General features: G+C 49.4%; 1 protein-coding gene across 1 annotated transcript in view; it reads left to right on the top strand.

Annotated features, from left to right (window-relative positions):
• The window catches only part of DSCAML1 (DS cell adhesion molecule like 1), a 127532-nt gene that overhangs the window by 71452 nt on the left and 32969 nt on the right, over positions 1-23111 (top strand). Inside the window, exons 13-18 of the mRNA XM_040257791.1 lie at positions 6163-6362; positions 6913-7009; positions 7606-7734; positions 14753-14920; positions 16121-16191; positions 20547-20787. Coding sequence (XP_040113725.1) covers positions 6163-6362; positions 6913-7009; positions 7606-7734; positions 14753-14920; positions 16121-16191; positions 20547-20787 — 906 coding nt within the window. The remainder of the gene's footprint in view (positions 1-6162; positions 6363-6912; positions 7010-7605; positions 7735-14752; positions 14921-16120; positions 16192-20546; positions 20788-23111) is intronic.

Raw genomic sequence — 23111 nt, 5'->3', positions numbered from 1 at the left:
CGTCTTAATTTCATGGCTGCAGTCACCACCTGCAGTGATTTTGGAGCCCAAAAAATAAAGTCTGACACTGTTTCCACTGTTTCCCCCTATTTCCCATGAAGTGATGGGACCAAATGCCATGATCTTCGTTTTCTGAATTTGAGCTTTAAGCCAACTTTTTCACTCTCCACTTTCACTTTCATCAAGAGGCTCTTTAGTTCCTCTTCACTTTCTGCCATAAGGGTGGTGTCATCTGCATACCTGAGGTTATTGATATTTCTCCTGGCAATCTTGATTCCAGCTTGTGCTTCTTCCAGCCCAGCATTTCTCATGATGTACTCTGCATATATGTTAAATAAGTAGGGTGACAATATACAGCCTTGATGTACTCCTTTCCCAATTTGGAAAAGGAGTTTTGTTCCATGGAACAAATGGACTGTTGTTCCATGTGCAGTTCTAACTGTTGCTTCCTGACCTGCATACAGATTTCTCAAGAGGCAGGTCAGGTGGTCTGGTATTCCCATCTCTTGAATTTTCCACAGTTTATTGTGATCCACACAGTCAAAGGCTTTGGCATAGTCAGTAAAGCAGAAATAGATGTTTTTCTGGAACTCTCTTGCTTTTTCCATGATCCAGCGGATGTTGGCAATTTGATCTCTGGTTCCTCTGCCTTTTCTAAAACCAGCTTGAACATCAGGAAGTTCACGGTTCACATATTTCTGAAGCCTGGCTTGGAGAATTTTGAGCATTCCTTTACTAGTGTGTGAGATGAGTGCAATTGTGCGGTAGTTTGAGCATTCTTTGGCATTGCCTTTCTTTGGGATTGGAATGAAAACTGACCTTTTCCCGTCCTGTGGCCACTGCTGAGTTTTCCAAATTTGCTGGCCTATTGACTGCAGCACTTTCACAGCATCATCTTTCAGGATTTGAAATACCTCAACTGGAATTCCATCACCTCCACTAGCTTTGTTGTGATGCTTTCTAAGGCCCGCTTGACTTCACATTCCAGGATGTCTGGCTCTAGGTGGTTATCTAAACCATCTAAACCATCGTGGTTATCTGGGTCATGAAGATCTTTTTTGAACAGTTCTGCTGTGTATTCTTGCCACCTCTTCTTAATATCTTCTGCTTCTGTTAGGTCCCTACCATTTCTGTCCTTTTTTGAGCCCATCTTTGCATGAAATGTTCCCTTGGTGTCTCTAATTTTCTTGAAGAGATCTCTAGTCTTTCCCATTCTGTTGTTTTCCTCTATTTCTTTGCACTGATCGCTGAGGAAGGCTTTCTTATCTCTCCTTGCTGTTCTTTGGAACTCTGCATTCAGATGGGTTTATCTTTCCTTTTCTCCTTTGCCTTTAGCTCAGTTTCTTCATTTGTAAAAGGAAGGGTCTGTGTAGATCATCTGTGTGCTTAGTCACTCAGTTGTGTCCAGCTCTGCAACCCCAGGGACTGTAGCCCACCAGGCTCCTCTGTGCATGGGAATTCTCTAGCCAGGAATACTGGAGTGGGTTGCCATTCCCTTCTCAAGGGGATCACCCAACCCAGGGATCGAATCCACATCTCCCACATTGCAGGGTCGTTCTTTACCATCTGAGCCACCAGGGAAGCCCATGGATCATCTATACCCATGCCCTTCAGTAGAAACAAAATGCAAGCTGGCTATGTAATTTAAAATCTTCTAGTTGTTGCATGTTCAAAAAAGTAAAAAGAAACAGGTGAGATTCACTGTGATAGTATATTTTATGTACCCCAGTATATCTAAAATATTAATGTGTGATCAACATAAAATTATTAAGGAGCTGTTTTACATTCTTTTTCTTTTCGTCCTGTGTTTTTGAAATCCAGGATACACTTTACATCACAGCACCACCTAATTTGGACCGGCCATGTTTCTAATGGCCAAGTGCCCTGTGGCTAGTGGCTGCTATAGTGACCGCTATCTGGGTTCTGCAATTCTAAGACTTTGTGATTCTGTAAAATAGCTGGCAAGTGACATCTTAAGGTGTGCATGTATTTATCTGATGCCTTTCTCAGAACAGGAGAGGGACATGAGACCCTTAGGGTGGGAACAGTATCCGGGTTTCTTGAGGAGTTGCTACACGGCAAGCACTTCATATATACAAACCCTGATTGCCCCCATAACAGCTCTGCGGGATTAACACCCATGTCTTCACATCACAGATGGTGACTTTGAGGCTTGGAGGAGTCAAGTTGCCAGTGTTAAAGACCTCATAGCTGGGTAGAAATACATCCACTTGGCCCCTGAGCTCTTCAAGCTGGGGGAGTCCACAGAAACAGTCTCTTCTTGACAGATGGGCTCCCCTAAACCTTCCCTGAGCTGTGGGGCTCTGAGAACACTGGGGCTGTTGTGTGCTGCTCTTTGCCGTAACAATGGTGAAGAGATCCCACCCCTGACCCCAGGTATGGTTAATGCTCAGGGCTGAAGGACCAGTTAGGCTCTTGAGGTCTTATTGTCTCTGATTGTCTCTATGTCTGTCTCTTAACAAGCCTGCATGGGCAGACTCTGTGAGGCAGGACTGGCATGTATGGATGCCCAGGCTGTGCACTGCTCAAAGGTGCATAGCCTAAGGGACAGGTAGAGTCTGGAACCCAGTTCCTACTCTACTGGCCAAGCTGTGGCTCCTGGCACCATGGGGCAACCAGCCAGAGGAATGCCTTTGTAATTCACACACAGGCCCTGGACAGGCGGGTGCAGCCCTACCTGGAGAGCAAAACAGGGATGAACTGCCAGCTTCTCACCCTGGTACAGAGCCTTGAAGTACTCCTACCAAAGAAAGACTCATCCTTTCCCCCTTCTACCTTGGGCTTCTGACCTATGCTGAGGCTTGACCATGCCCCCACTCCCTTCACACACACACACACACCTACACACACACCTACACACACCTACACACACACACACACACACACACACCCTTGTCATGAACATCCCCTGGCCTCCTCTTCAGTTTCAGCAGCAGCCTCTTGATAGCAGGGATTCCTCTTGCCTAGGGGCTAGGCCCTCTTGCCTAAGGGGCTGAGCCTCTCAGGGCTCAGGCCTCCCAGGGGTGCCAGGTCACAGGCTCTGACCATTCACATCTGAGAAGCAGAAACAGCCCTAAGGCCCCTCCCCACCCCCACATCCCGGCATTTTAGTCCTTCAGGAAAAATGGAGGCTTCTGCAATGCAAGGCCCGACTTGGTGGTGTAAAATCTTACTCTATATTCCACCCAGGTTTATACGAGTGAATTATGCAAATCTTTGATGGAAAAATATTCCTCCGCACATCCTTGAGAGTGTAAAACCTTAGTCAATAATTCATACTCGCATGTCTCTGACTGCAGGCTTTTTCTTCATTATAACTTGCACCTCGTTATTTGTCTTCCGAGTTTTATTGTATATCTTGGTGTAATGCCGTGCATTATAAAATTTATCTGCTTCATTATTTGATGAGCCAGGGCTGAGGATTGTGCTAAGATGTTGGTGTAGGGGCCGGGGGACCAGGACTGCCTTCAGGATCCAGCCCCATGTGAGAGAAGGTAGAGGAGGCGTCTGGCTGCATGGTGACTTCAGGGGACACCTGAAACCACCCTTCATCCCCCACACTGGTTCCAGATGTCCCCTCATGCACTGACTGGCATCCCAGTTCACACCATTACAGCGCCTTGCCTTCATTCCTTTCTCCAAAGGCTTATTTGTCCTTAGAAGTCAGATGACCCTGGAGAGTATGCTGGGAAGAATGTTGTCTGAGTAGGTGTTTAAAACTGGAGAGGAAGGAATTCCCTGATGGTCCAGTGGTTAGGACTCTGAGCTTCCACTGCAGGGGTCCTGGGTTCCATCCCTGGTCAGAGAACTAAGATCCTGCATGCCTAGCCAAAAAAAACAAAAACAAAAACTGGAGGGCAGAGAATTCCTGAGGATGCTAGGAGGGAAAGGAACGGGCAGCCACTGAAGTGGATCAGGGATGCAGTACCCAGAGGGGAGTCTGCAGGGTGGGGAGCATAAAGAGAGAGAAGACAGAATTTCCTCTTGTGCCATAACCCAAGCAGGCCAGTGAGGAGAGGATGCTCAGTGTGAGCAGAGGTCCTCCCCTAGCGGCAGGGGTGGAGAATGCAGCGCCCCCTAATGTGTCTACTCTAGCATGGCTCATGAGTCCTCCTAGGAAGAGAGTGCTGGGGACCTGTACTCTAAGAAGCAAGGTCTCCTGGGAAATTGGTGAGGAAATGGCAAGGACAAGGACGGTCCTCCAGCTGTATTGGATCTCTTACCTCTCTGGGAACTGCCCTGCACATCGTTGCCTCTGGGCCTTTGTTCCAGCAGTTTCCACCCCCAAGGGTTCCCTTGCCTCTGCTCTCCCCATTTGTATCACTGCACGTCAGATGGTGAGCAGTTCTCCTAGCACAGTGCTTAGCAATCTTTCCTGGAATTGCTATTGTGCTGTCTGTTCTCACCACTGCAGCGAAGCTCCCAGAGGTCAGGTTTGTCCTGCTGACCATAGCTCCAAAACCCAGTGTAGCCCTGGCGCCTAGTAGGTGCACCATCAGTGTTTGTTGAATGGCTGGGTGATGCCCTTGCAGATGCTCCTTCGCCAAAATCAATTTCTCCTAATACCTCCCTGAAAAACTCAGATTTTCTTCATGTTCATGTTGCTTAAGCAGGTCTCTACCTCTGCCCCCCCTTACCCCCTCCTCCCAGGAGACAAGGATCCTGGGGCTGAGACCGTCTTTCCCTCTGCCCCACCTTCCTCCTGCTGCTGATGCTCAGGCCCAGAGGAGGGTCAAGAATGAGAGGCCTCTGCTCACGGTAGTGGGAGGCTCTCCTGATGACCAGCCAGGGCCTTGGTTGTTTCATGACGATTATTTTCAGGTCAGTGGTGACGGGTGGAGGCGGGGAACCTATTAATGCACTTGTAGGATTTAATTATGATGCTGCTGGCCAGGGTTTTCTGTTGCATTTTGTTGGGAAGAACTGGGGAGTTTCTCAGCTGCCTGGGAGGGCCCTGCTGTCTAGAAGCAGGGGCTAAACCAGCTGACCTGTGAGAGCTTGAGCCATGGACAAAAGGCAGAGACCTCAGGCATGTCATCTGGGGTCACAGGCCTCCCTGTTGAAGGTGCATGGATCCAGTTCAAGGGATCCATGAATTGGGGCTGGGGTAAAATGGCATTTTTTTTTTTCACTAACTTCTAACTGAAATTTTGTACTTCCATTCTGAACCATAAGCAACAAACCTCAGTGGTAGCAGCACCTGTGACTGTCATTAATAGGTATTTTTGCATCACAGCTCTGGCAGATATCTGAAAATATCATTCATACTCATCACTATTATGAAATTGTTCTAATATAACTCAGCACTAGAACTTATTTCATAAAGAATAGTGAAGAATATATATTATGTGATGAACCATATCAAAAGTTTGCTTTTGAATGTTATTTGTATAACCATACTTTGCTATATCTGGTTTCCTTTGTCATTTTATGTATGATATACACTCCAAAGGATTCTGTTTATTGCCTTAAAGTGAATGAACGAATACATAGACTGATTTGAGAAGGGGTCCATGGAATATCAGAACCCCTGATGAAGACAGAGGCTGCTCAGGTCATGGGTGGGCGGGGAGAAGGGGACAGGCAGTGAGGTTTTCTGTACCCACCTCCAACCATTATTAGACCCTGTCCCTAGGGCAGATGGGGCTTCTCTAGAGGCTCAGTGGTAAAGAATCCAGCTGCCAATGCAGGAGACTCTGGTTCCATCTCTGGGCTGGGAAGGTCCCCTGGAGAGGGAAATGGCAACCCACTCCAGTATTCTTGCCTGGGAAATCCCATGGACAGATGAGCCTAGTGGGCTACAGTTTGTGGGGGCGCAGAACAGTCAGACACAACTGAGCAACTAAATAACAATCCTTGGACGGATGTGCTCCTGGGAGAGGGGCAGCCACGGGGCGGGGGCAGCCATGGGATGGGGTCATCCAGGGGGCGGGTCATCCAGGGAGCGGGGCATCCAGGGAGCAGGGCAGCCAGGGGGCGGGGGCAGCCAGGGGGCGGGTCAGCCAGGGGGCGGGTCATCCAGGGGTGGGGGCAGCCAGGGAGCAGGGCAGCCAGGGGCGGGGCCTTTGCGCAGGGCAAGTGCCCTCCCAGGGCTGGTTTTCCCCGCTCACTGGGACCTCCTACACCTCCTTCCTTCCCCAGTCCCAGCCATGATCACCTCCCACCCCAATACCACCATCGCCATCAAGGGCCACGCCAAGGAGCTCAACTGCACTGCACGAGGCGAGCGGCCCATCATTATACGCTGGGAGAAAGGGGACACGGTCATCGACCCCGACCGCGTCATGCGGTATGCCATCGCCACCAAGGACAACGGCGATGAGGTTGTCTCCACGCTGAAGGTAAGCACCCATGCCCGTCTCAGGGGGAACTCGACTCTCAGAAAGTGGGGAGCCCACAGCTATTGCATCTGAATCCAAAAGAAGTAAACAGGAGTCTGCGAGCCCCACCCCGAAAAGTATCTCTCCTTTCCTACCTATTTCCCTCCTTTACCCACCAGCCTATGCCTTGAGCCTCATCCTGTCTCCTTTCTGACAACTCTACACTTTAAATGTATGGGATCCTCAGCCACGCCCTCCCTCTCCCCTCCCTCCTGGACCCCTGGGATCCTCCCTCCATCCTGGGACCCCTCAGTGCCCCCTCTCTCGTGGACCCCCAGCCACCACCCCCCTAGAACCCCTTGGCCTCTCCCTGCACAGACTCTTCCACACTTCCATCCATTGAACTTTCTGGGAAGAGGAACTCTTGACAAACCCTGGGTGGGTCCCCTCCGAGAAGAAGGTGGTCTTGCTGATCCCCCAATATATGGGCCCCCTTCAGCAGATGGGCTCTAAAAGACTCTCCCCATTCCTTCCTTTCTCCGCACCCTCCACCCCTCCGCCTGCCTCCCAGCTCAAGCCTGCTGACCGTGGGGACTCTGTGTTCTTCAGCTGCCATGCCATCAACTCATATGGGGAGGACCGGGGCTTGATCCAGCTCACTGTACAAGGTACCCACCTGCCCCACGGCCCCAGCCCCCTCCTCTGGGCCCTGGTGCTCATTGCCAACTCCCCTCAAGAGTGGGGGACACTCCACACCCAGGGGCAGTGACAGGAAACAGCTCTGGGGAAAAGCCTCAGTCCACTCTCCCTCTTCCCCAGAGTGGTGCCATAGGGTCCTTCCAGGACACTGCAGACAGTGATGTCTGTGATGACTGCAGCCCCCATGGAGCACACTGTTGCCCCCAGAAGTGGGAGAGCTGGATTTGTGGGTCTGGACCCTGGGGGAGGTGTGAGGAGGGAAAGTCAAGATGGAAAACCCGGGAGCTCAGGCCATGAGCTGTGAGGGGTCCCTCCAAAAGGGGCTGAGGAAGAGAGGGGAACAGAGCGGAGACCCAGCATGCCCACCTCTGCCTCTGAGCCCTGCTGCCAGGCTCCTCCACCCTCATGCTGCCTTGCCCAAACTCCAGGGCTCAGGACCCTCAGATAGACCCTTGTGTCACCAGTCCTCCCAGCACAGATCCCTTGATCTCTGCAGAGGGTCAGCAGGAGGCTAAGCTCTCTGCTGCCATCTTCACCCCTGCCCCCTTCCCTTGCCACTCCCTAGAGCCCCCTGACCCCCCAGAGCTGGAAATCCGAGAGGTGAAGGCCCGGAGCATGAACCTGCGCTGGACCCAGCGATTCGATGGGAACAGCATCATCACAGGCTTTGACATTGAGTACAAGAACAAAACAGGTAGGTGAGGGCTCGGCCCACCATGGTGCCTTGCACCACCTGCCTGGACAGTGTCCCTCCAGTGGGACAGCCCCTGGCTGTCAGGGCTACCCATCTCAGACAGACACACAAGCCCTTGTGTCTTCCAAAGGGAGGGACATTGGTCAGGTTAGGAAACCAGGGGGCAGATGGAAGGACCTCTCCAGCTGATAGGGAGGAAATGTCAGTCCATTCTTCCCAGGACTGACCCTGGGCAGATCCATAGGGTGGTCTCATTTAAAGCAACTGGCTGTATCTGTGGGGTCAGAGACATCACAATTTCACTGGGTCATCTAGGCACTCCGGGTTTGGGATGATGGGGTTGCTTGGGAGTCAGAGAGACTGGTCTTTTCCCAAGAATGAGTCACTGGGGAGGTAGGAATTCCTGGAAAGTTTAGATCTAAGTTTCTTCTTCTTAGAAGCCCTCCAAAACCCCTCCCTTGGGACTCTATTAATAGCTTCTAAGAGGTTGCCTTCTACTGTGAAGCCACTTAGAGCAAAGTGAACAATGGACCCCTGTGTCTCTGGGGAAACCAGGGACCCACAATCAAGTGGCAAGAATGGCAAGGAGGGGACAGATGACCTGGACAAGAGGCCAAGCCATAGGTGATCACGTTTGTATCTGTGTGACTATTTCTAAAAGGTACAGGCGACAGGGGGCTGCCCTGGAAAGGGCCCCAGGGTGGCTTCAGTGCAGGTGAGAGAAGGGGAAACATACCCCTCCTCTTGGGTCCTTTCATACTTTCAGAATTCAAGACCATAAGCCCATATAAGCCTTTCAAAATAATTTTAAAATAAAACACAGAAAGCAAATCTGGAAAACTGAAGCCTCCCCAACTGCCCTTCTCCCACCAACTCCAACTCATCTTCCAGGCCTCAGTATAGATCCAAAGTTTTGTTTCCTCAAAAGCCTTCCAGACCCTTCCTCTCTTCCTTAGCACAGCACACAGTCATTGGCTGGCTGACTATCCGCTCCACCAAAGTGTTAGCCCCAGGATGACATCCACAGCTGTGTTTACCTCTTGAGAAGCCACTCTGTCCAGGGCACTGGGTTCATCATTCTTGATGCAGGTTTCTACAGGAAGGTGCCCTGCCCTCAGAAGCTTACAGTCTAATTGGGGAGAAAAGTCAGCTCAGAGCCAGACCTCCCGAGGTCAGTCAGTGCAGAAGGAGGGCCACAGAGAGAAGGGGGTGCTGTACAGACAGGGGTCGTCAGAGCAGCATCTCTCCCGTCCTTGCAGATGCTGCCTTGATTTGGGAGAAGATGGGGAGCTAACGGGGCCTAGACTCAGGGAGAGGGACAGGGCCAAACCCCAGCAAGGTGCAGTGCACTCCGGGGAGTGGCATGTCTAGCAGAGCGTTCACAGACCCAGTGGTGCTAGTGGTAAGGAATCCGCCTGCCAATGCAGGAGATGTGGGTTCGATCCCTGGCTCGGGAGGATCCCCTGGAGGAGGAAATGGCAACCCACTCTAGTATTCTTGCCTGGAGAATCCTATGGACAGAACAGCCTGGCGGGCTACAGTCCAAGGGAGCACAGAGAGTTGGACATGCCTGAATGACTAAGCACACAGACCCAGTTTCTGGGTTTTTAGTCTTATTAGACTAAAAAATGCTCTGGGCTCCAGGTTGGGAGGGGGCCTCTGGACTGAGCTTTTATTTCCTTGGGGAAGGTCATTGAAAGCCACTAGCCATGTCTAAGATCCTAGTGAGAGACTTAAGCACCTTGGCAGGGGTCATCAGGCGTCAGTGGGGAGGAGGGGGGTCCAAGAAGCGAGTGAACAGGCTGCCATCGTCCTGTAGCTGGGACAGGTGATGAGCAGGGGCTGGGCAGTGGTGCAGGCAGAGGGCACAGAGAGGAGAGGAAGCCCACTGGGTTCATCTCACATCTCAGGGCTTCCCAAGGCTGGGCACAAGCTTCCTAGGAGCCAGACAAGAAGGGGCAGGTCTGTCCATAGCCAGCATCTCCCTGTCTGGTTGATGTAGCTGGCAGGGCTCCGTTCCTGTTGGGGGAGCGGATGCCCAGGCTGTCACTCGGGCCCCTCCCCTACTGCTCATTGGGACTGCCTCCCTCCCCTCCTCCCCCATGCTGCCCCATTGCCCACCACTCCCCTCCTCCACTGACCACCTTCTAATGTGTGGAAACCTTTCCTGGGGCGCTGCTCAGCCAGCCAAAGCTGAGAACATCACACATCTGGGGAGCTGTGCAGAGGAGAGATGGGCAGGGAAGATGCTATTTTCAGAGCTCATCCACATCTTCCCCCAACCCTGTCTGGCTCTCCTGAAAGAGGAGGAACCATCATACCCACTCCAGCACTGGGGTACCAGGACGGACGGAAGGGAGAGGGAAGGGTAATGAAACTCAGCCTCAGACTCTCCCATCCACAGGAGCTTTGCACCTGTTAAAAAAAAAAAAAATCACAGGATTAAAAGCCCAGAGAAGCTGGGCTGGTCCTTTCTCTGGTCTTCAAGTTGGCCTACTCTGGGCCATGCCACTCAGACAGGCATCTATGCTGGCATTTAGGAAAAGGAGTCCCGTGGGAACTGGGGAGCGTTACCACTGGAGTCAGGCAGAGGCTGTGAACACAGCATCGCTTCCTCATCTGTGAGGTGGAAATAGTAATGCCTGTCTTGTGGGATTGTCTTGAGGACTGAAGAGAAAGCAGCTAGCATGGGGCCGTAGTTCCTCTCCTCCTTCTAACTGAAATAGCTCGTGTGGCAGTTTCTAGTCCTGTGGGACTTGCAGGCTGAAATGTGTGTCTGTCAGTCAGCAGCATGTATTGAGTGCCAGTCATTTTGTAGCAGAGTCATGCATCAGCCATGTGGTAGAAAGGAGAAAGAACCAGGAGACAGAGCATTGCCCTTGGAGCTGATAATGCAGTTGCAATGAGAATATACAGAGATGTACACACACTTGAGCGCACACACACACAGACACACACACACACACACGCAGGTACTTTCAGGACCATTACAAAGCCCTCTCCAATCACATGTAATATACCACAAACTAAATTACGTGACAACTGAAAAAGGTATCCTAGGGAACGGATGGGTGACTCAAAGAAAGGAGGGGCATGTGTGTGCATGCGTGTGCGTGTGTGTGTGTGTGTCTAAGGAGATCTTCTGCCTGCATGGAGAACAGTAGAACAAGAACAAGTTTCAAAGCAGAAGACTTGGGTTGACCAAGTGTCAGGGTTGTGTGGTCTTTAGCAAGCTACCTAAGGTCTTTGTGCATCTCTATCTGTCAGTACAGACAATGGCACGTAATCCGAGGTGGCTGCGAGGAACACGTGAGCATGAAGATTTATGTGCCCATGCCTAACACAGAGCCTGGTGCACGGGTCCCCGCGCTGTGACTCCTGTCCCTTCCCTCCCCCTCCCGCCCCAGACCGCACCCTCCTGTGGCTGGAACGTCTGCCCCTGACCCCGCTTCTTTGTCACAACTGCGCCTTTGCCAGGTTTTCTGCCATGTTGCTCATCATGCTAATTTTCCCAGGGAAATTACCACGTCTGCCCTTTCTAAGCCATCGTGCTCACGCTGACTTCTCCTGGCCCTAGGCAGCAGAGTAATAATACATGAATGCTGAATGATAAATAGCACCGTCCACACAAATCTATCAGACAGCGCTGCACAGATTTAAAAATGCAGACATCACACGTCGCCCCTGTTTTCCAAGCAAGGAGCAGGGATGGGTTCTTTGAGGATGGCCCTGAAGGCAGCCTCATGGTGGGAGCCATCAGCCATCATGGGCTGAGCCAGCCCCATGCAGCATGGTGAGCTGTGGGAGTGGGGCTGCCAGAGGGTCTGGTGTTGGGATGTGGTGAGTGGTTGCGGTGATCCAGGAAACCCCTTCTTGGTGCAGTAGAGATCACCGTGGTGGGCTCAGAGCTGTGATGCAAGGAGGAAATCAGAGATGCAGGATGGACTTGTTTCCCCAGCACAGGCAGCTGAATGCTCCAGATGTGGCTTTTGTCCAAACACTCTCCCTTCTACAGTGAATGTGTCTCCTGAAATACCGAAGCCCCCAGGTCCCCTCCCAGCAAGCAGCCCACTGCCTAGAAGGCACTGACATCTCCCCAGCCGCTTCCTTATTTTTTAAGAAGAATATTTTGCATCATAAACCCTTTGATGAAGAAAGGGAGAGAGAGCCCTTAATGAAATATGTTAATCTGGGTAAGCCAGGCTCATATGAAAGGGAATATTAAAAGAGACAATATTCACCAAAGCCAGCTCAGTACTCTGAGAGCTGAAAAGGAAAGGGAAGAAAATAGGGCCACTGATTTCAGCTATTCAGGTCAGAGAGATGGCAGCGATCAAGTTTGGAAAATCAGCGAGAGACCTCCAAATTTGACTCTGATGCATGAGCCCGCAGGGGCTGTGGGGAGAGAGCTGTTTTGTGCCAACATCAAAGGTGATTTGGGAACACAAAGACAAATCCACCTACAAATGACTGGCAATAGCAGAATAAAGGGGGCCACTCTCTGGGATCCCCCAGTCTTCCTATGATTGGCAGCTAGGGAGGAGGCAAGGGAAAAGCAAAGGGTATTTACTGTGACTGCAAAATGTGGAGGAACCACAAGTCCAACATCCAGGACCACAAAGTGGGCTCGGATCTAAAACCAACAGTAGGTTTTAAGTGCCCAGCGTGTGCCAAGTGGGTGAGATGGGCAACGTTGTAGATAAGGTTCCTGCCTTCAGGGAGCTTCTCTGTGTATAGATGGAAATAGAATCCAGGGGTGGGAAAAATGTATGGAGTGAGAGGAGAACATAGGATGGAGCCTTGAAGAACTTGAACCACAAGGTAAGAAAGATGTACCTGCAAAGTGAAGAGATAACCCAAGAGATTAGGAAAAGCTAGAAAGTGGAAGTCACTCAGTTGCGTGTGATTCTTTGTGACCCCATTGACTATACAGTCCATGGAGTTTCTCCAGGCCAGAATACTAGAGTGGGTAGCCGTTCTCTTCTCCAGCAGATCTTCCCAACCCAGGAATCGAACCAGAGTCTCCTGCACTTCAGGTGGATTCTTTACCAGCTGAGCTACCAGGGACTCCCTAGGAAAAGCTAGAGACAGTTTTAATAGGCACCCAAGAGAAGAGTGTTTGGGGAAGGGACAGGTTTAAGTGTTGAACATACCTGGAAGGCCAAGTGAGAAATCGGACTTGATGACATCAGCGTCACCTGTACAATGGCGATATGGTGCTGATGTCATAGAAAGGTATGAGTAAATGGTGTCATCACTGCACCAGGCTCATCACAAGTGCTTGGTAAATATTAGCACCTCTTTTTTTTTAGCCCCTTTTCAGACACATCATTTGGGACTCTTTCCTCTGCCTGCACTCATCAAAAATGAATGCACTGACTCATGATCGCTGTCCCTCTCCTATAAACATGGGCAAATCAAATATGATGTGTGAGCTGGCACCAGTTCCCAGGATGCCACAGAGAGAAGTGAACACCTGTCTCCGCATTACTAACCCATTTCTTCCCAAACCAAAGTGGTACCCTTGGCAGGAAGGAGCCTGCATGTTTGAGACTCTGGCTTAACCTCCCATCCCCAGTGACTTTCGGGCAGTTGGGGTGTTTTGAAAAGACAAGGAGAATAAACAGTTTTTCTGAGCATCCACAGTCTGCCATTTGTGACTTTGGCTCATGAAACCAAAGAATTAAATGCAAAACTGCAGATGGGGAACTGGTCCAGTGCTCTTCACAGATGCCAAGCTGGTGTGGCTGAAAGAGATGTTTCGAAAAGCATCAAGACCTCAATTAGCCAGAACCTGGGGATGGGATAGTCTCTTTGGGTGAACTGATCCCCCTGGTTTACCAGGCATTAGCTTAAAAAAGAGTCTTCCTAAAAAATTCTAGAATATGCCATCCTCCCTCCCTGATTCAGGGATTAGACTGTAGTGAATATAATTTAATCTTTTCTACTGACACTTTTCAGAATCCTCTACTGTGGATTTAAAAGACATGGAAAATTAGACTGAATAGTCACATCAGGACATGCCCTAGGAAGATTTTTAAGCCCCACTATCAGCCAGTTTCCTTGTGCTTTGCCTTTTTTTGTCTTTTCAAAGCAAAGTGCCAATCATGTAATCTGGTTATGAATTCTGGGTTTGGAAGGTACTAACTGAGACATTGCTGTAACTGCAACCCCTTCCATTTCTCTCTGGAATCCCCTGGTAGGTGCACAGGAAAAAATACATCGAATGAATGACTGGGTTCCTCTGGAGATGCAGAATGTTTACTGTCACAGTATCCCTGAGTGGTATTTATCGGGTGTCTTTCACATTCTACAATTTCGCTAAACATTAGCCCTGGAATGGGCTGCCAGTCCCCCTGGATGAATTGGGAACATACTCATCGCTTTGTTGGCTTCTGACGCTAGAGATTCAGAGACCATTCTCTTGCTGGTGAGAGAGGAAGCGATTTGCCTAGGGACTCTGCCACTTGGTTTGTTCCCCTCAACAGCCTAGGAAACATTCAAGACCACCACCACACAAATGCACAGGAAAAAGAAATACAGAAGCACACACAGAGGAGGAGAAAGGGGGATAAGACTTGGCTTCCCCATTTGCACTGGAATCTTGGGTGGAAGGGGTGTCTCACAGTTACAACACATCACTGATGTGGTATGAGAGATCAGGAAAAGGGCATTGGCCAGTGAGACCCTAAGAGATAGCAAGCATTGGTGATCTTGGAGGGGGCCATAGGAAACATCTCACCTGAGGTCTGAGTTTACCAGGCGGCCCTGAGTAGAGAAGGGTTAAGCCTCCTGATTCCCCAAGCAGTGGACTTTCTGTTCCCATCCTCAGGCATCCCTTGATCTCTTGAACTTCATGGAACAGAACAGTTATCTCTGAAATTCTCTTGCTGCAGTCTCTGTAAACAGGACCTCTCTGGGCATCTAGGTTGAGATTGGGATGTTGCTGCTGCTTGAGGCTGGAGAGGGGTCCTGGAGTTTGTCTGGCTGAGATTAGAAGTGGGTGTCCTCTCTCCAGATTCCTGGGACTTCAAGCAGTCCACACGCAACATCTCCCCAACCATCAACCAGGCCAACATCGTGGACTTGCATCCAGCCTCCGTGTACAGCATCCGCATGTACTCCTTCAACAAGATTGGCCGCAGCGAGCCGAGCAAGGAGCTCACCATCAGCACTGAGGAGGCTGGTGAGCACCTCGCCCTGTCACCCCTGCCCATGGGCTCGGAGATCAGGGACATCTGGGGCCCTCACCCATCCTGTCCATTGGCAGTGGGTTTGCAATTAGAAGAGGAGGGGGGGAGAGATTCCAAGGTGTGTGTTTGTGTCTCCCTCTGGATCAGGAGACTCTTATGCCTGACCTTTTCCAAATGGGGTTCTAGACGCAGTGCTTTCAGGAGCTGTCCGTGGTTCTGCTCCCACTCCACTGGCCCCAGCCTGTCTGGCAAGGACAGATCTGCAAAGGATGGGGGTACCAGTGCCCTGGATTATCTCCTGTGACTTTTGTCATGAAGTTTTCCTGAAAATTTAAGCGAGATTTCCCTTATTGTATTTTCTATTACCTGTCATTGCAAAATAGAAATTAATACCCAAAAGTACATATACAGGTGCGGTTTTACACATAATAATAATAATAAAGCAAAAACTAGTATAACCAACACTCATTATCACTTCCCAGAGGCCCTCTATATACCTCTTCTCAACCATAACCCTATCCTTCCCCCTGAAGTAACAAATATCCCAGCTTCCTTGTTTTCTTTTTCATACATGTCACTAGTATATGTACACATAGCCATACAGCTTAGTTTTGCCTGTTCTAATAGAATGTATGCATGAAATAATACTTCATATATTCTCTTGTGTTTTCCTTGTTGTAGTCTAGATTCTTTTTGTGAGCTTCAGTATAGCTGTATGATTTGGCTATTTTCATTCCCCATCCAAGGAATATAAACAGTTGCAGAATTACAGACTTATCAGATGGACAAACTTCTCCCTTTAACTGAAAGGAAAAAAAAAAAAGCCAAAATGTTTTCCAAAGTGTTGTACCAACTTTCTCTCCCATGGTTAGTGTATAAGAGTTCCTGCCACTTCATATTTTGGTCTGCACTTTGTACTATCAAACTTTAAAAAAAATTTTGCCAACCTGCTGAATGTGGAGTCATACTTAATAGTCATTATTTGCTATGTTTTCAGCAAATTATGGAGAATGAATAGGAAATTTAAACCCTATGATCATCTCAAGAGGGACTCAAAAGAAGTTCTCTGCTGCCTTAGACAAGCTTTTCCTTTCTCTGCAGCAGCCCTCCAGCTCAAGGATGGGACCGAGGGCATAGGGCTCTTTTCTTCCAAGACGTGACTCATAACATTGTTTCTCCTGACCCCACCCCAGCTCCTGATGGGCCTCCCATGGATGTAACCTTGCAGCCAGTGACCTCACAGAGCATCCAAGTGACCTGGAAGGTAAGCAAAGTCAAAAGCATTTCCCCTGAAATGCCTCTCTCCCTTCCCCATCCTTAATCTTCAAATGAAGCCCCAATAGACTTGCTAGTGTCTGGTGTCTTGCAATGCCCATGCCTGTTTATTGCTAAATACATGAGGCTGAAGGAGTGGAAAGAGAGGAGGATAGAGGAACTGGTCCCCCCCGCTGATCCCCACTCCCTTCTCCACCATGCCTTTCTGATGGAGGCCTGTGCTTGGAGTGGGATGAAGAATTTATCAGTGCCAAGGAGAGAAGATGATTATTTTACCATGCTGGTCTGTCCTACAAACCCCACAGGTTGTAATATATCTAGGGCTGGAATTGATTTTGTGTACATTTCAAAGGGGCTCTATGGATAACAGGAGATGAAATGACAGGGTCTCACCCTTGTCTTGGCCCTGTGACTAGAGCTGGGAAGTAGGGTGAAACCATACCCTATGTTCTCATGGTCAAGACTTCAACAGGGAGCTTGGTTTTTCTTGATTTCCTCCTCTGTAAAATCAGGATGAAAAAATAACTGCCCTCCCTAACTCTGGAGGAGGGGGAGCGGTAGAGAAAACAAACCATTACGTGCCACAGCCATTTCTAAGGGGAAGAAACTTGTAGATCTAGAAGGTATCTGAAGACTGTCACTGATGGGAAATATTAGAGGCAATTCCACAGCAGGGCAGAGAAACAGCATAACCTTGAGCATGACCGAGGAATGCTTTCCTGGGAAACTCTGGCCTCATCACCACATCCCTGGCATGGGCACAGAAGGGCTGCCCATTCTGATGGCTTCCTGCTGCATTTTCCAGTGTTTGGGTGTTTTCTTGCACTAACTTATCTGTTCCTGTTGAATGGACAGAAGAGATATTTCTCCTTCCTATCAGAGGAGGCCACGGTATAGAGACGCAAGGTGACTCCCGTGGTCATTCAAGCCATGACAGGTGCAGAACTTCACTGCACACAGTCTGAAGCCATATCACCCTCAGAAGCCCACTGTCCAGAGGTCAGGAACACAGAGTTTCCTGAGGCCCATTCATGCTCTTCTTGAACAGTAGGGTTTAGGGGGTTACCTCATCTACATCTGGGCTCTGAGTCCAAGGTCATTTTCTGACTCTAACTCCTGGTAGAAAAAGTCCAGGTACTTTAGTCTTCCTCCTAGTCCCTTCATAAAGGTAGACTTGAGAATCGGAGAGATTCAAAAGGGTCTAGTAATATTTTCCCTAAAAAAGACTACATGTTTGGGACCTCCTTGGTGATCCAGTGGTTAAGACTTCACACCTCCACTGCAAGGGATCTGGGTTCAATCCATGATCAGGGAACTAAGATCCCACATGCTGTGTGATATGGCCAAAAAATTAAGCAATTCTTTAACAAAAACAAGGGAAAAAAGACTATATGTCTTGGCATGCACACACACAGACACAGACACAGACACACACAGACACACACATACACACACACATATACACACACAGACACAGACACAGACAGACACACACAGACAGACACACACAGACACACACACAGACAGACACACACACAGACACACACACACACACGGACACACAGACACACACACGGACACACAGACACACACAGAAACACACAGACACACAGACACACACACAGACACACACAGAAACACACAGACACACACACACCACACACACACACACACACACAGCGGTAGAGCCTGGTTCCTTCCCGCCCCAGAGAAATAACCAGGACAAAAGTGGGACAGAGGCTGGGCAGTTGGTCCTCCCTGGGTACCAGCCCTCCTGGTAGATAGATACCTGGAGCCCTGGTTCCCTCCAGGTTCAGATCTGGTTGCCAGAGCTTCCCTCAGAAACTGGGAGTCTGGAGTCCAGACCCCGAGTCTTATCTGTATCCTGACTCTGCATCCATTTCCTAAGAATACTCCAAGGAAGCCTGGAGGAAGGGGTGGGAATGAGTAAGTGTGTAAACCTCTGAGACATTTGGCTACAAAGCTCCAACCGGAGGTCGATAAAAATTTAGAATCAGATTTATTTCTCCAAAGTCTCATAATGAAAAATAAAATTGATTAGAAAGTTAGAACTTTCAGAATGAACCAGCCTATCAATAAATTTTTGGGCTGACTTCTCAAGGGAATTTTTTTTAACACCAAGAAACAGATTAATGAAAAATAAAGATTCACTTGAAAGATAAGTCACTTCATTTTAAGACTCTTTCCTTGAGATGGATCACCACTGCTTTATGACATAAATTTGCAATCAGCTCTATTGATTTCTTAATGCTTCAGAGAAATATTGTTAAGATTGATTTAAATCCTGAGTGTGCCTGTTTAAGGGGGTGGGGCCGTACAGGGAGAAGGGAGAGAGAAGGAGGGAGGGAAGATATGTCAAGATTTGTAAAAATGTGTGAATATCTATATGTATGTAGCAAGGTATGCCTGAATGCCTACCCAAGGCCTCTGCCAGTATATGTTGATGTGGATATTGTGGTGCAGGCGGCTCTAGGTATGTAGGTGTATATCACTGTATATATCTGTATATTGCACAGATGTGTAATAGAGTATATGTCAGCGTGAGGACAAGAACACTCTGAACATATGTTTGTGTCTATAATAAGTGCCTGAGTGTATGAGTGTGTAGATTACTTGTTGATTAGTCACTAAATCGTGTCTGACTTTGTGAACCAATGGACTGTAGCCTGACAGGCTCCTCTGTCCATGGGATCTCCCTGGCAAGAATACTGGAGGGGGTTGCCATTTCCTTCTCCAGGGGAATCTTCCCCACCAGGGATTGAACCCTCCTCTCCTGCATGGCAAGCGGATTCTTTACCACTTAGCCACCTGGGAAGCCTGAGTGTGTAGATACAACACTCACATTCAGAAATTCTCCCTCTTACCAGCTAGCAAACAGGACTGTCCAAGTGCAGAGAGAAACATTATTCAGGCATCAGCAAAAAGTCAAGTCAATTAAATACACACATACCTAGTTAGTTAGTTCAAAACAATTAAGTTAAATTTAAAACTTCATTATATTGAGTTAACAGTGAGCTGAAAAATGCAGTTCATTTAAAACATTCATTGGATTTTTATAAATGAGCTGTTTTACTAACTTAATTGTTTTTGATCACACTATTTTTTGGTACAGTAAAAGGTGGACTTTTAAATTAACTGCATCGTCTTTAAAACCCTGATTCAAGCTGTTTTTCTATGTACTGGTGTGTGTGTTCTCTCTCAATATATAGATGGGCATGTCCCCTCTTTAAAGGAGCCAGTTTCTATTTGTGAGTCTGTATGTTTCTGGCTGTGGGGAGGTGTGTATTGGGATGTTTGCTTTGATGGGTCTGGATGTGTGTGTTCATGGTTCCAGATGTAAGGGGACGTATCAAGATCCTGTGTGTGTGTGTGTGTGTGTGTGTGTGTGATCATATACAAGAATGTCTGTGTCAGTGTTTCCCTGTTGATGTTTTCTCTCTCAGAACACCTGTGTGTGTAGCTGGTTGTGTATCAGGGTTCCTGCTGGGGGTGAGAGTGTATTTTCCACCCCAAGACTAACGCCAGTGGAGTCTTCCCCCTTGGCCTGCCCACCTGGGATCAGCCCTTCATTCCCGCCAGCCCAGGCAGAGCTCTGAGGTCCCCCTGTCACCCCCCTGGTCACCCCATCTCTGTCCCTCCATCCAGAAGCCGGCTTGAGGCCTGGGCTCTCCACACACCCCAGCCGCTGGCCAGGATGTCAAGGGCAGTCCCACTCCAAGAGGGGCTGGGCTCGCATCAAAGTCAAGGGCTCTTTTTTTTTTTTAACTTGTGGTACCATACCATTTTATGTACGTAAAATGGATCATTTTAACCATGCTCATAGGTAGAGGTCAGTGGCATTGTACATTTACAGCATTGAGCAGCCATCACCACTGTCCATCTCTAGAACTTTCTCATGACCCCAAACAGAAACTCTGCTGGCCCAGCCATCCTAGCCCCCAGTAACCCCTGTCCTACTTTCTGTTTCTGTAAATTTGGGAACTCTGGGCACCTCAGAGAAGCGTCATGCAGTATTGCTCCTTTTGTGTCTGGTCTATGTCACTTAGTGTATTTTCTAGGTTCATCCATGCTGTAGAGTTTATCAAAGTTTACTCCTTTTTAAAGCCGAATAATATCGCATTGCATGTATGGACCACATCGTCTGTACCTGTCTGTGCACACTTGGGTTGCTTTTCCTTTGGCCTTGACTCTGGGTGAGATGGGAGCCTTGGAAGGCTTGGGAGCAAGCGAGTGACATGACCTGCCTTTGGGTTTAAGAGCATCCCCTCAGAATGTCACTGTGTCTTTGTCTCCCCCCACCACCCTCCCACCCCACACTCACAGGCGCCCAAGAAGGAGCTGCAGAACGGTGTCATCCGTGGCTACCAGATCGGCTACAGAGAAAACAGCCCGGGCAGCAACGGGCAGTACAGCATCGTGGAGATGAAGGCCACCGGGGACAGCGAGGTCTACACCCTGGACAACCTCAAGAAGTTCGCCCAATATGGCGTGGTGGTCCAGGCCTTCAATCGGGCTGGCACGGGGCCCTCATCCAGCGAGATCAATGCCACCACCCTGGAGGACGGTGAGGGCGCCAGTAGAGGGTAATGGGTACAGATCTCAGCTGTGGGCAGAGCCACAGGGCTGCCAGGGAGGGCTGGGGGCCCTTCCCTGCTCCTGGGCCCCATCATCCTGTGGTACACACAGCCTCCCTGGATCCCTCTATCTCCTCTCACCCATTGGCTTCTCAAGGGATGCTTGGTCCATTTAGGCCTCTGGGCCTCTCCATCCATTGGCTGGCTCTCTATCCATCACTTTCTAATGCTCTGCCCATCGGTCTCTCTATTGAGCTACTGGTCTGTCTGAGTGCCTGTCTGTGCATCTCTGACTCTCCATCCATCTTCTCCCTCTACCTTTTTCTCCTGCCTCATCCTGGCCCCTCACCGATCTCTCTCCCCAAGCTCTTTCCTCTACACTCTGGGTCCTATTTCTCCTCCTTTAGGCCCTCCAGGTTGGAAAAGGGGCAGAAGCCAAGTTACCTACGTACTTCTGAGCTAGAAGCTGCCCACCATCTGTTTTAGGGAACTGAGACGAGACTGTGGAGTTACAAAATCCCAAGGTCCGTGGACAGAGGATTTGGAGCCCAGTTTTTAAAACTGAATTCTTTGAGGATTGGAGAGGACTCCAACTTTGAGTGAATAATGGGGCCTGGTTTCTCAGGAGGAGAGGATTAAGAGGCAGCAGGAGCATGCCTGCTCTCCAAGCACAGAGAAGAGCCCACTGTTACCTGAGCTTGTGCTAGGAAACGAAAGGAGACATGACCCTTGATACCCACCCCAGGAGATGGAGCCAGGCTGGACACAGCCCCCTAAAGAGCAGAATACATAGAGCTTCCTTAGTGATACCCCAGCCTAAGACCAAGATATGAGATTAAAACCTGTCACTGAGTCTGAGCCTTCCCCCAGCAAAGGGAGAGAACCGACTGCCCTGGAAACATAATGCCATTGCCCCATGGCCATCCAGATACCCAGCATTCTACCATTAGAGAGTCATTCCTTTTGCTAAGCAATGTGCTCTCCCTACCTCATTCTCTCTGAAAACAAAGACACCCTTGGGAGGGAGGATGCATCAGGTCAGAAACACCAGAAGATTAACACCAGTAGATTAACTCATATCAGTTGTTCTTAACTTTGGCTACAAGTTGGAATTATCTGCGGGGTTTAAAAATCCTGATGCCTGGCCTCATCCCCAGAGATTCCCATTTAATTGCTCTGGGGCTCAAGCTAGGCTGTGAGAGGGAGCAGATGTCAGTGCACTGAGCCCCTGGGGGAAAGGGAGAAAACAGAATGGGGAAAGGTACATAGAATGCAGAGAGGTCCAGAGAAGCACCTGAGCGACATACCATCCGCTCCCTCACCCCCTCCACCAACCCACATCCTCACCAGCCCATCCCCCACTGCCCGCTGCTGGCCACAGGCCTGGCTGGATAGAAAGACCAGCTTGTCACCATTAAGTAGCAGCGGTGCCATCCCAAGCAGTACTCTGACACAGTGCTTCTCAAACCTGAGCGCACATCAGAGGGTTGTAAACAGATTGCTGGGCCCTCCCCCGGAGTTCTGTTTGAGCAGGTCTGGGGTGGGAGCCAAAAATGTGGGTGTCTAATAAATTCCCAGGCGATGCTGATGCTGCTGGTGCAGGGAGCACCTGTGAGAACCTGCGCACTAACAGCCAGGTCATTGCCCATAAAAGGACCCAAGACTCACGGAGGTTAAGAACCTGTCCAGAATTGCCCATCTGATGAAGAAGAGCCCAGGTCAAAATCCAGACCTGACCCTGAATCCCATACTCTTTTCTACTTCACCCTCTTGTTACCCTCTTGCTTGGGAGCGAGGCTGGATGCAAGACCAAACGACGTGGATGCAGGATGCTCAGGGAAGTCACCTCCAGGGGGAACAGCTGCCCCAAGTCCATATCAGCACACCTGACCAAACACTAAACTCCATCCTCCAGGGCCATCCCAACCTGGCCAGGCCCACCCTTGCTTCCATCAGGGCCCCACATCCCTTGCTTTTGAGGGAGCTACAGAGGGGCTGGGATCACCAACAGGGAGAGATCAGCATGGGCTGTGGAGACATTTTCCAAACAAAGGAGGAGAAGGGGAAGAAAGTTTCCAGCAGCATTTGCTCAGCAGTTTTTCATACTTAATTAAGGCCCTCGTTAGCCTGTCAGATCCTGATCGTTTCCTGGCAATATTAGCACTCCTCCTGGGGTATTCAAGGGCCCCTGCCTTAGCAATAGTGTCTTTTCCATAATTATATTACCTTCATTTTGTTCGAACGGGCGATCTGTATTAGTTTATTACACTGGGTCCCTAATTACATGGTGCTTATATTTTTACACCTAAGTAAT

Source organism: Oryx dammah, unplaced genomic scaffold (assembly GCF_014754425.2).
Source record: "Oryx dammah isolate SB20612 unplaced genomic scaffold, SCBI_Odam_1.1 HiC_scaffold_17, whole genome shotgun sequence".
Classification (NCBI taxonomy): Eukaryota; Metazoa; Chordata; class Mammalia; order Artiodactyla; family Bovidae; genus Oryx; species Oryx dammah.
This window is presented reverse-complemented; position numbering and strand designations above follow the sequence as displayed.